Source organism: Sorex fumeus, unplaced genomic scaffold, assembly GCF_029834395.1.
Source record: "Sorex fumeus unplaced genomic scaffold, SorFum_2.1 ptg000024l, whole genome shotgun sequence".
Classification (NCBI taxonomy): Eukaryota; Metazoa; Chordata; class Mammalia; order Eulipotyphla; family Soricidae; genus Sorex; species Sorex fumeus.
Window position 1 is genome coordinate 2,894,735 of NW_026606081.1, and position 12,159 is coordinate 2,906,893.

At 43.8% G+C, this 12,159-nt stretch overlaps 1 protein-coding gene across 1 annotated transcript; it reads right to left on the minus strand.

Annotated features, from left to right (window-relative positions):
* Window positions 1-205: 205 nt before the first annotated feature.
* On the minus strand, window positions 206-11,077 carry LOC130023680 (nucleoside diphosphate kinase homolog 5-like). Its single transcript, XM_056114266.1, has 5 exons — window positions 10,949-11,077; window positions 9,854-10,059; window positions 8,496-8,596; window positions 4,629-4,747; window positions 206-325 (listed from the first exon to the last, which is right to left on the minus strand). Exons 1-5 carry the CDS (start codon window positions 11,075-11,077, stop codon window positions 206-208), a joined length of 675 nt encoding a protein of 224 aa, XP_055970241.1.
* Between the last annotated feature and the right edge of the window lie 1,082 nt (window positions 11,078-12,159).

The window sequence follows — 12,159 nt, forward strand, 5'->3', positions numbered from 1 at the left end:
TACTGATAGAGTTGGTTCTATTAACTACATTCCATTTTGAAGTTACTAAAAAAAATACCCTAAACTTCTCTCTCACCTTAGTTAATATCTACTGTACAAAACAATTCTTACAAAATTTGTTTTTAGGAAAAATAAGTTTTATACAGGTAGTTACTTAAACCTTAAGAATTGTATTTTCTTTTTTTGTAAAGTAGAAGCATGCCTCTTATACAATAATTTGACTTTTTTCCTTCGAAGTACTTTGAGGTTTTTCTTTAATTTTATTTGGACAGTTGTGTTTAGGTTTGTTGGGATTATTTTCTAGCAACCAATCAGCTAGCCAGATCTAAGGTGGGGAGAGAAGAAAAGGCTTAAATTAATAAACATCTGAATATTTTCTTTAATATGTACTATTTCAGTTTTAATTCTTTATTTTAAGAATAAAATCACTTAGAATTAAGGCACCTGTAGATCAATGAAGTTATATTCACAAAATTTATATATCATTATAAACTAATAATAATTTTTTTAAAAGACCTTTTATTGGGACCACATGAATGGTGGTCAAGGCTTACTCCTGGCTCTGTTCAGAGACCACTCCTGGCAGGGTTTGGGAGCACCAGATGGGGTGTGGGGGATCAAACCTGGACCAGCCACGTGCAAAACAAGTGTTCTACCCTCTGTACATTCTCTCTAGCCTGAGAAGTAATTAGTTTTGGGGTCACATCCAACAATGCTCAGGGGTCACTCCTGGCTCTTCACTCAGGAATTACTTCTGGCAGTGTTCAGGGGACCACATGGGATGCCGGGAATGGAACCTGGATCAGTCTTGTGCATAGCAAGCACCTTACCTGCTGTACTATCGCTCCAGCCCCCTAAATTAAAATTTTTATTAAAAAGTTGAAATATTAAGTTTTACATTATGCAAGATTGTCAAATATTGTTTCAACTTGCAAAGGAAGAAATAAAACTTTCCCTTTACAGATGATAGAGAATTCCAAAGAATCCACAAGAAAAGTATTAGAGCTGCAGGGGGCGGGGGATGGGGCAGGGGTGGCAGGAGGGATCCTGGGAACATTGGTGGTGGAGAATGGGCACTGGTGGAGGAACGGGCGCTCGATCATTGCAGGACTGAAACATAACCACATCTGTAAGTCTGTGACTGGATCTCACAGGGATTTATTAAAGAAAAAAAAGTATTAGAGCTAATACAGAAATTTAGCAATGTTGTAGGTTACAAGATCAGCACAAAAACAGCTGTGTTTCTAAACATTAGCAATGAACAATCCAAAGAGGAAATTAAATCGTTTTATTTACAACAGCACAGAAGAAATAAATATCTAGGAATATGGGGCCACAAGTGGGTAAGTCACTTGCCTTGTACAAGACTGACCTTGGTTTCATCCCCGACATCCCATATGGTCCCCTGAGCACTGCCTGGAGCAACTTCTGAGTGCAGAGCCAGGAGAAACTTCTGAGTATCGTTGGGTGTGGCCCAAAACAAACGAACAAGAAAATAAAACCAAAATCTAGGAATAATTTGCCCAAGTTTTATACTGAAACTATAAAAAAATGCAGAAAGAAATGTAAAAGACCTAAACATAAAAACTAACCATGTTCATAGAGTTAATATTATTAAGATGTTTAGATAATGGTAATACCAAGTGATCGACAATTCAATACACATTTCCAACAGTGATTTTTGTAGAAACCGAGAAGTCAGTCCTCAGTTTATATGGTATTTCATGGGGCTGCAAGTAACGGAACCAGATTGGGGAGACAGTTCAAATGGCTGGCACGTCTCCCACCCACCAGTCTGCTTCTACAAGAGGTGCTTTAAAAAAAAGTTTTTACACTATGGTTGACAGTACATAGGGGTGTGGGTGGAATTGGTGGAGGGAAGTGAACACTGGTGAAGAGATTGGTGTTGGGACATTGTGTACCCGAAACCCAATCATAAATAATTTTGTAATTTCATGGTGACTACATTTTAAAAATTCTTTTTTAAAACAGGGCTCATGGGGTACTTGACATTGTATAACAGAAACCCAAGCAAGAAAGTTTGTAAGTCTACAACTGTACCCCATAGAGTTTCACTAGTAAAAATTAAATTAATAAAAAAAAAAAAACCAGGGCTGGTGTGCGTGCTTGCCTTCTGAGAGCCCTGGACTCACACCCTTCCAATTCATGGTTCCCCAAGCATCGTCTGGAGCAACCAGCCCTGGACTGCAAGTAGAGTCTGAGCAACACTGGGTGTGGCCCAAAGAACAACCCACAAAGCAACAACAAGGATCTAAAACAATGAGGAAAAAAATTGGGGGGTCTGGGACTGGAGCAATAGCACAGCAGGTAAGGCATTTTCCTTGCACATGGCCAACCCAGGCTTGATTCCCAGCCTCCCACATGGTCCCCCAACCACCGCCAGGAGTAATTCCTGAGTTCATGAACCAGGAGTAACCCATGTGTATCGCCAGGTGTGACCCCCCAAAAATTGGGGAGTAAGATGGTAACAGCGGGGAAGGCGCTTGCCTTGCATATGGCAAACTAGGTTCCATTTCTAGCACCCCATGTAATCCCGACAGGAGTGATTCCTGAGCGCAGAGCCAGGAGTAAGTCCTGAGCACTGCTGGGGATGGCCCTAAACCAGAAACTAAGTTGGAGGATTTTCCAACTTGTTAGATTTTGAGTTTTGTTTTTAGCTGGGGAGGTTGGCAACGCATTAGCTAGTGCTCAGGACCTACAGCTGACTCTTACTACTGCACTTAGGAATCACTCCTGGCAGGCTTGGCAAACTGTATGGTGTACCAGGGATCCAACCTGGGTTAGCTGCCTGCAAGGCAAACAGCTTACCCACCGTACTATGGCTTCAACCTGTAGATTTTTAAGTTAGAAAAGACAAAGTTTCAGAAAGTCAAAAGTATGGTAGGGACAGAGGAATAGCATAGCGGGTAAGGTACTCCCCTTGCATGTAGCTGACCCGGGTTTGATCCTTAGCACCTTATGTGATCCTCCAGGATCACCAGGAGTGATCCCTGAAAAGCCAGGAGTAGGCCCCGAGCACAGCCATGTGTGGCATCCCTGTCCCACACCAATAGTGTGGTATTGGCATACAAGAGTTCAGAAATCAACCCGTACGCAGACCATTGATTTTTTTTTTTTTTTTTTTTTTTTTTGCCATCACCTTCGTCCCTCTGGGCTGGAGCGATAGCACAGCGGGTAGGGCGTTGGCCTTGCAAGCAGCCAATATGACCGACCTGAGTTCTATTCCTCCGCCCCTCTCAGAGAGTCCGGCAAGCTACCGAGAGAATCTCGCCCGCACGGCAGAGCTTGGCAAGCTCCCTGTGACATCTTTGATATGCCAAACACAGTAACAACAAGTCTCACAGTGGAGATGTTACTGGGCCCGCTCGAGCAAATCGATGAACAATGGGAGGACAGTGACAGAGACAATGAGTCCCTCTAGAGTATTTCTGAACCCAGAGCACAGAGCCAGTTGTAAGCTCTGAGCACTGCCAGACCAAAAAAAAAAAAAAACCCACCATCAGTAACCATTAGGTAGGGAAGGGCAAATCAAAGCCACAATCATATGCCATTTCACACCTGCTACTCTGATTACAATAAAAATTAAAATAACTGAAAATGGTGTGTTGGGCATGACACGAAGAGACTGGAACACTCACAAATTTCTAGTTGACAAGTAAAACTGTTATAATCGCTGCAACATTTAGTGGTTACTCAATTGAATACACAGAATTACCACATGAAATAGCAATTTTACTCTTCTATAATCTAGAGAATTAAAAATAGGTACTCAAAGAAATAGTAATGCGCCAATGAGCCAATGTTTAGTTCCATACTTTCAAGATATTTAGACTACAGGGGCCAGAGCGATAGCACAGCGGGTAGGGCGTTGGCCTTGCACGCGACCGACCTGGGTTCAATCCCCGGCATCCCATATGGTCCCCCAAGCACCGCCAGGAATAGTTCCTGAGTGCAGAGCCAGGAATGACCCCTGAGCATCGCTGGGTGTGACCCAAAAAGGAAAAAAAAAGATATTTAGACTGCAGAGGGTCATGGGATAGTATAAATAGGTCCAACTAAATTGCCTGTAAAATAGGTCTTTAAAACCACCTCTCTACACTTTCACTTTTTCAAAGAACGCAGTGTTTAAGAAGGGAAAACTGGGACTGGAGCAGTAGCACAGTGGGTGGGGCGTTTTCCTTGCACACCGCCAACCCTGGTGCAATTCCCAGCATCCCATATGGTCCCCTGGAGCTGGAGCGATAGCACAGCGGTAGGGCGTTCGCCTTACAAGCGGCCAACATGGCCGACCCCAGTTCGATTCCTCCGCCCCTCTCGGAGAGCCCGGCAAGCTACCGAGAGTATTTGATATGCCAGACACAGTAACAACAAAGTCTCCAATGGAGACGTTACTGGGCCCGCTCGAGCAAATCGACGATCAACGGGAGGGCCATGTGGTCCCCTGAGTGCCGCCAGGGGTAATTCCTGAGTGCAGAGCCAGGAGTTACCCCTGTGCATCGAGGGATCTGTCCCCCCAGCCCCCAAACAAAAGCAAAAAGAAAAGAAAAGAAAAAAAGAAGGGAAAACTATACAAGACGTTGTTTAACATGAATGAAAGAGTTTCTTACTAAAGGATCTTCTGGTTTTTGCTTACAAAGATTTGTGAGTCCTTTGAGCAGAGTTGGTGTTACATATAAATTTAAATATTCCAGAGCAGCTTGTCCAACTTGAAGGGGCTCTATAATTACTGAAAACACAAATATATTCTGATTAAAGCTTGGCAGCAATGAACTATCATAGTCATCAAACACGGTCAAAAAAACTAGAACTAGGCACAGTGCCTGAGAGTTTGACAGCAGACAGAGAGGAATGCCACCACACAAGAATTGTAGAAAGAGCAAATGTTGATGGCAGCTATGCCGAAGATGATGATTTTGTTTTCATCTATATTCTTCTCTAGATTTCTGTGCCTACAATAACTATAACACATAATGTTATAAAGATATAAGCATACAGAACTTATAAGATTCTTTCCAATAATTCTTACCCCCCAAAAGTGTAGTACTTACCACTAACCCTCTTAGAGACCAATGAATACTGTAGCACTGAAGCACTGTTCTCCCGTTGATCATCCATTTGCTCGAGCGGGCACCAGTAATGTCTCCATAGTGAGACTTGTTTTTATTGTTTTTGGCATATCAAATACACCACGGGGAGCTTGCCAGGCTCTGCCCTGCGGGCGGGATACTCTCGGTAGCTTGCTGGGCTTTCTGAGAGGGATGGTGGAATCGAACCCGGGTCAGCTACATGCAAGGCAAACACCCTTACCCGCTGTGCTATCAGTGAATACACCCTTAAAATCTGTATTCCTAGCGAGATGGTGGCCACCTCGGAGCTTTTTGGAAAGCCAGGTATGAGCCGGTCGTGACTGGGCGACTGCAACCTCATGGGAAGGGGGTGTTCTGGGCTCGTCCTTCATGCCCTACCGAGGTCACGAGTTGCCCCCCACAAGCGGCTCTATGGCACGGCCATGGCTCTAGAACCACAGAAACCAATCTCATAATTATCTGACTCTCGACAGAAATACTTCCAGGCTTAATAAGTAAAATATCAGAAATCCAAAATCGCGCGGCCGATATTGCAGCCGCGCGTCATCATTTGATTCTTGTAACCAGCTATAGAAACAAATTATTTCACACTGTCTTTTCAACAGGTCTGATTTGGGGGTGTCAACTCTACATAATAATGGTGCATCTTTTGTCGAAACAATGAATCTAATCAAAGTAGATAGAGTGTTAACTAGAATTCATCTGCCTCACAGGCATTGGGAGGGGTGGGAGGGGGTATATTGGGGTTCTTCTTGGTGAAAAATAAGTACTGGTGAAGGGAAATGTGTTTGATGATTGCATGACCGAGGCTTAATCCTCAAAGCTTTGTAACTTCTCCCACACTGATTCAATAAATAAAAAGGTAAAAGGTAAAGGCCCTCCCGTTGATCGTCGATTTGCTCGAGCGGGCCCAGTAACGTCTCCATTGGAGACTTTGTTGTTACTGTGTTTGGCATATCGAATACTCTCGGTAGCTTGCCGGGCTCTCAAGATTTGGGATAGTAAAGACTTTAAAAACATAAAGTCTTTTATGTTTTGTCTGAAGGTAAAAATAAATTTGTAATACAGCAAAGAATTTATACAACAATGTGTTTTACAAATAGGTCTTTGAGGGGCCAGAATGATAGCACAGCGGTTAGGGCATTTGCACTGCATAGGGCTGACCTGGGTTCAATCCCCAGCATCCTGTATGGTCCCCCAAGCATGGCCAGGAGTAATTCCTGAGTGAAGAGCCAGGAGTAACCTCTGAGCATTGCTGGGTGTGACCCAAAAAAAAACAAAAACAAAACAAAACAAAAGAACAAGTAGGTCTTTGAGGTTTAATACATGCCACTTCTTTTGAGTGTTTGTAGAGGGGTGATCGTTGTGCCTCGATGAACCATACACAGTGCCCGCAATTGAACTTGGCTCTGTAGCATATAACAAGTGTCTTAATCCTGTACTATCTCTCCGGCTGCATTTATGATCTCCGTCATTTGAGGTTAGTCCTCATCACACTGTGGTGAGGACTAACCTCAAATCTTCATTGTCAGGGAAGGAGAGAGGAAGAAAGATTCCTTTGTGGTTGGTGTGGACTGAGACAAGGACTGAAATGGGAATCCTTTGCGAGGATTGTAAGAGAAGCTGTTCCCTGTGCTTCACAGATTTCATCAAAGCATTTAGAACAACCAATTTATAATATTTTTGTTTTGTATTCAGAGCACTGGGCTAGAGCGATAGCACAGCAGGTAGGGCGTTTGCCTTGCACGCAGCCAACATGGCCAACCCGCGTTCGATTCCTCCGCCCCTCTCGGAGAGCCCGGCAAGCTACCAAGAGTATTCGATATGCCAGACACAGTAACAACAAAGTCTCCAATGGAGACGTTACTGGGCCCGCTCGAGCAAATCGACGATCAACGGGAGGGCCTTTTCTTTACTTTACTTACTTTTGTATTGTTTTGGGGCCATATCTGGCAATGCTAAAAGGATTATATTTCTTGAGCCAGAAAGAGAGGGACAGACATAGCAGGACTGCACTAATTTGTGGAACATAAAGCAAACGAATGAGAGACTAACACCCAAGGATAGTAGAGATAGGGACCAGGAGGATTGCTTCACAGCTTGGAAGCCGGCCTCACATGCTGGAGGAAAAGGCGACTCAGTTGGAGAAATGACCACCAAGTAAAGGGTGCTTGGAGAACCCACTCGGGAGGGGAGATGTGTGCTGAAAGTAGACTATAGACCGGACATGATGGCCACCTAATATCTCTATTTCAAACCACAACACAAAAAAGGAGAGAGTGAGTGAAAGGGAACACACCTATGACTGAGGTGGGGTGGGGGGAATAGGATGGGGGTGGTGGGAGGGATACTGGGATCATTGGTGGCGGAGAATGGGCACTGGTGGAGGGATGGGTACTCGATCACTGTATGACTGAAATGTAAGCACGAAAGTTTATAAGTCTGTAACTGTACCTCATGGTGATTCACTAAAAAAAATAAAATAAAATAAAGCGTCATGAATTCCTTAAACATATAAACAAAAAGGATCAAATTTCCTTTTACTTTTTCAATTTTGGGGTCACACTCAGTGGTGCAGAGGGCTTACTCTTGGCTCTACGCTCACAAATTAGTCCTGGCAGTGCTCTGGGGACCAAATGAGATGCCAGGGATTGAACAGAGTTTGGCCATTTACAAGGCAAACACCCTACCTGATGTACTAGTACTCCAGCCCCTATAATGTATAGGTAATATAAGTGTGCAAATCACTCACTGATAATCAATAATAAAGAGTTTACTCTGAAACGAATTGTTTGCAACTCTCACACATTCAGGTGGGAACCCTGAAGGCCATGGTTGAGTTCCAAGGGGAAAGCTGTGTCAGGTTCAGTTCTTAAGAACAGAGAACTTGGGAAAAAAACAGGGTTAGAGACCAAGTACAGTGAAGAAAGTGTTTGGCTTGCACACAGCCAAGACAGATTCGATTCCTGGCATCCCATTTGGTCCCTGGAACCCTGCCAGTAGTAATCCTAATTTTGGGGGTGTGGCCCCCAAATCAAGAAAAAAGTAAAAGAAAATATGATCAGATATATCCCACCAAAGTCCTGCCTTCAGAACTTTCGAAGTTAGATTTCAGCTCACAGTGGGGTGAGGACTAATCTTAAATGACAGAGATCGCATGTGCAGCCAGAGAGATAGTACAAGGATCAAGACACTTGTCTTACACGCCACAGACCCAAGTTTCATTGCTGGCACTGTGCGTGGTCCCCTGAGGCACCGCCAGATGGGGCACAACCATCACCCCTCTCCAAACACCCCTCCCTCTCCAAATTCCCCCCCACCTCCACTCCCCTCTGCCAGCGTAAGGAAAACCCAGCAGCGAGGATGTAAGTGTCTGACTTAACTCACCTTCAGGAAACAGAAATCGAATTTCTCTTTCTGCGGCAAAGAAGTCTTTGCTCCCGTGCAGTGCGTTCCTCGTTTCATCTGTGCCATATATTGCCCTTAGACTAGAAGCAAGTTAGAAGGGCCTGTCGGTGACCAAACACCTTATGAATAACACAGATGTTTCGCACATATTTTGCATACTATGTGTATTACAGACTGTATTATGAAGATGTAGAAAGATAGAGAAAAAGGAAATGTTGGGTTTTGTTGTTGTTGTTTTTAATGGGGGTTTGGGGGCAGCACACTGGGTGGTGCTCAGGACTTATTTATTGGGGTTCATATATGGGTATTTTCGTGGGGGAGGGGGCCTCTCTCAGCAGTGCCGAGAGAACCATCCAGCACTGACTACCTAACCCACGGCTTCTCCATGCAAAACAAGGCATGTGCTCCAGCCCTTTGAACCATCTCCCCATCCTCTCAGACACATTTAAATCTGTGGTAAGTCTGCACTGGGAAAGTAGCTCTGCGTGTTTAAAAAAAAAAAAAGGTGTACTGTGAAAACTATAAAATCAATCCGTGTGCAAATTTACAAAATCTCTATGTCGTCTTGTTTCCACAGTAAATAGTGCTAAAGACTTAGGTTTCCAGGCATACTAGTTTTATCAATATTCTTTTAACATATTCAGCTGATCTTCCCCAAGGTAATAACAAAGATCCAAAGGTAACATAACGGTAGAAATGCTCTGCACAATATAGTTGTTGGGGTCGGAAAGAGAGGGGCCCTGAGTTTCGTGGGGAAGAAGGTGGATACATTGGTGATAGACGTGGTCTTGGAATCATGTGCATGAGAAGCCATTAGTATTGCAAACCACAGAATCTCAGTCAATAAAAAATGTTTAAAGTATAACATTAAAAATCACAAAATTGGGGCTGGAGCGATAGTACAGGGGGTAATGCGCTTGCCTTGCACGCGGCCGACCCGGGTTCGATCCCCAGCATCCCATATGGTCCCCCAAGCACCGCCAGGAGTTATTCCTGAGTGCAGAGCCACGAGTCACCCCTGAGCATTGCTGAGTGTGACCCCAAAAGCCAAAAAATAAAGAAATAGAATAGTTGTTGTTAAAAAAAAATCACAAAATTTTCCTAGTGAAAAATCCCACTTCACTAACAGTTGGACTATACGAGATTAAGGATAATCACCTGTGAATCGATGTGCTGAGACTTCTTGTAGTATCTGATACTAATAGATGTTTATATTGTTAAAAGTATAAAGTCATCCAAAAATGATTTAAGAAAAAAATTCAAGTGAAATTGAAATCAGATACATTTCTTTCTTTCGTTTCACAGACAGATTCCACTTTTTCCCCGGGCAAAATTACCTGTCTGGGTGTGTCTCCTTAGCTACCAGGCTATTAGTTGGTCCCAGGAGATCTTTCCAGTAAGAGATGGCATTGCGTCTAGCCAATATCATGGCAATAAGTGGTCCAGAACTCATGTAAGCTGTCAAGTTGGGGAAAAACATTTTCCCATATTGTTCCACATAAAAGTTACTACATTGCTCAGGACTAAAATGCAGTTTTCTTCTCTATAAGAGAAACAAAGTGAACAAAGGCATTTAAAAATGATGGTTCATGGGCTACAGAAGTGAGGTCACCGCAGTGGCAGTGTTGGGGGGTATAGGTTTGGGGGATACTGGTAAGGGGTGTGGTACTGGAGCATTGCATACACAAACTCTTACCATTAACCATTAAGTGCTGAAAACCATGGTGCCTCATATAGACAACTACTATTTTTAATAAAAGAATAAAATAAGAGTTCAATAATAGCTTATTAGGTGATGAATAACTTAAAACTAGTACAATCTGATTACACCCGGCGGGTTTGGTTTTGTTTTTGTTTGGGGGCCGTACCTGGAAATACTCAGGTTTTACTCCTGGCTCTGCGCCCAGGGATCACTCCTGGCAGGCTTGAGGGACCATCTGAGATGCTGAGGATTGAACCCAAGTCAGCTTCATGAAAAGGAAACACCCTCTCCGCTGCACCATTTCTCTTGCCCTACACATTGTATCGTAAAGAATGAACTCACATTCTACATCATTCCCTCTGAAGCTGTGGAAATTTGGAAGGGTAGGATTATTCTGTTTTATGGAAGGAAACGTGAAGGCATAGGAAAATCTTGGAAGAGCAGAAAGTATTAAGCGGTTTGCTTCTCTGGAGACTAGAGTTTTGGGTAAAATAGGACAGGTAGAGTTAAAGGTGATTTGAGTTCTCATTTGTATCTCTTGGAGTGGTGGGGGAAAAATCTGAAACTTCCGCACTTAACCTACATTTGTTGCCTAAGTACTACAAATCAAAAGGGTCTAATCTCTCTCTCTCTCTCTCTCTCTCTCTCTCTCTCTCTCACACACACACACACACACACACACATACACACACACAGGGAAAAACATGATGACAGCGTTTAAAGCAGCTACCTGAATAATAGTGAATCCAGCTCTGAGAATAATATCTTTAATTTCCTCCTCTTTGTCAATAATGTCCGGTTTGATAATGGCTAGAGTTTTTTCTACATATATTTGGGGTAGGAACATTGACGCCTCCATCTCTAGCCTTTTAGAGAACAACTTCAGTTTCTTGACAGAAACAACTGCAATAACACAGACACAGCCCATATTAGTGTCACTATCATCAAGAAAAGTATTGCTTGATCCTTCAGTTATTTCATTTATAGTTCAGAACTGTTGGATATTAATTTTTAAAATAAGCTTTTTCTGAATAATACTACTTCCAGATGCCAGAGAGAGAGTAGAGGGGTTAAGGCATGCTGCTGTCTGGGGCTCCATCCCGGATACAACATAGGGTCCCCTGAACATCGTCAGGAGTGACCCCTGAGCACAGAACCAGGAGTAGACACTGAGCACTCTCAGATGAGGCCCCCAAACAAACGATCTGACTCTTGCTCTTGGCTTTTCCTAAGAGCAGTCATTAAGGCAGACCCTTGAGCGGTGCATGTAACACCAGGTCAGGTTGAAAAGCAGGCGCCCTGGATGCCCAGGAGCTCTGGCGCTGGACCAGCACATCTAGCCTTCATCTGGGCACTCACCTCGGCCCTGGCACCGGCTGGTGAAACAGCCCGTTGCTAGGAGACGTAACTGTCAGATTCAGGACGGTGGCCTCTGAGGACCAATCCAGACCATGAGTCACATTCTGGGGACCGTTCCAGTCCGTTAAGCAGGCTTTTTTCAAACTCCTCCTTTGATTCTGAGAACGCTCGACTTTTCTAACATTTTCTTCGCTATTTATTGTCCCTTTTTTCGCCTGCCCAGTGGAAGGGACCCTCAACTGCGATAAAATGATAAAACTCATTGATCCGTCCCTACATCCTGCCTCTTTGCAGAAAGCAAGGAAGGTAATCCCGGTCAAATATTCGCCTCCTTTCACCTGGGCATGCTTCTACATTCATTAAGAAAATCAACCTCCTCCTTCTCAAATGATGTAGTCATAATAGAAGGTTTCACCAGAATACTTCAATTAAGCTTGTGGGGCCTAGTGTGGGCCACCAAGGATGACCCCAAATACCAGATTTCTCTGTTTCCGTACTCCGTGACGGGTATCGTGCAGTAATAATTATTCTTGGACAGAAGGGGCCTGAGCACATGCTTCGCACACAGAGGCCCCACTACCC

Bases quoted from the DNA above. Each gene is read 5' to 3' on its own strand.
- LOC130023680 (XM_056114266.1), bottom strand. From the start codon at position 11,077: ATGGAGGCGTCAATGTTCCTACCCCAAATATATGTAGAAAAAACTCTA. The intron at 4,748-8,495 runs GTGAGTTAAGTC...TTGTGTTTTCAG, and splicing joins TCGATTTCTGTTTCCTGAAG to TAATTATAGAGCCCCTTCAA. The intron at 326-4,628 runs GTAAGAAACTCT...TCCCCACCTTAG, and splicing joins AAAAACCAGAAGATCCTTTA to ATCTGGCTAGCTGATTGGTT.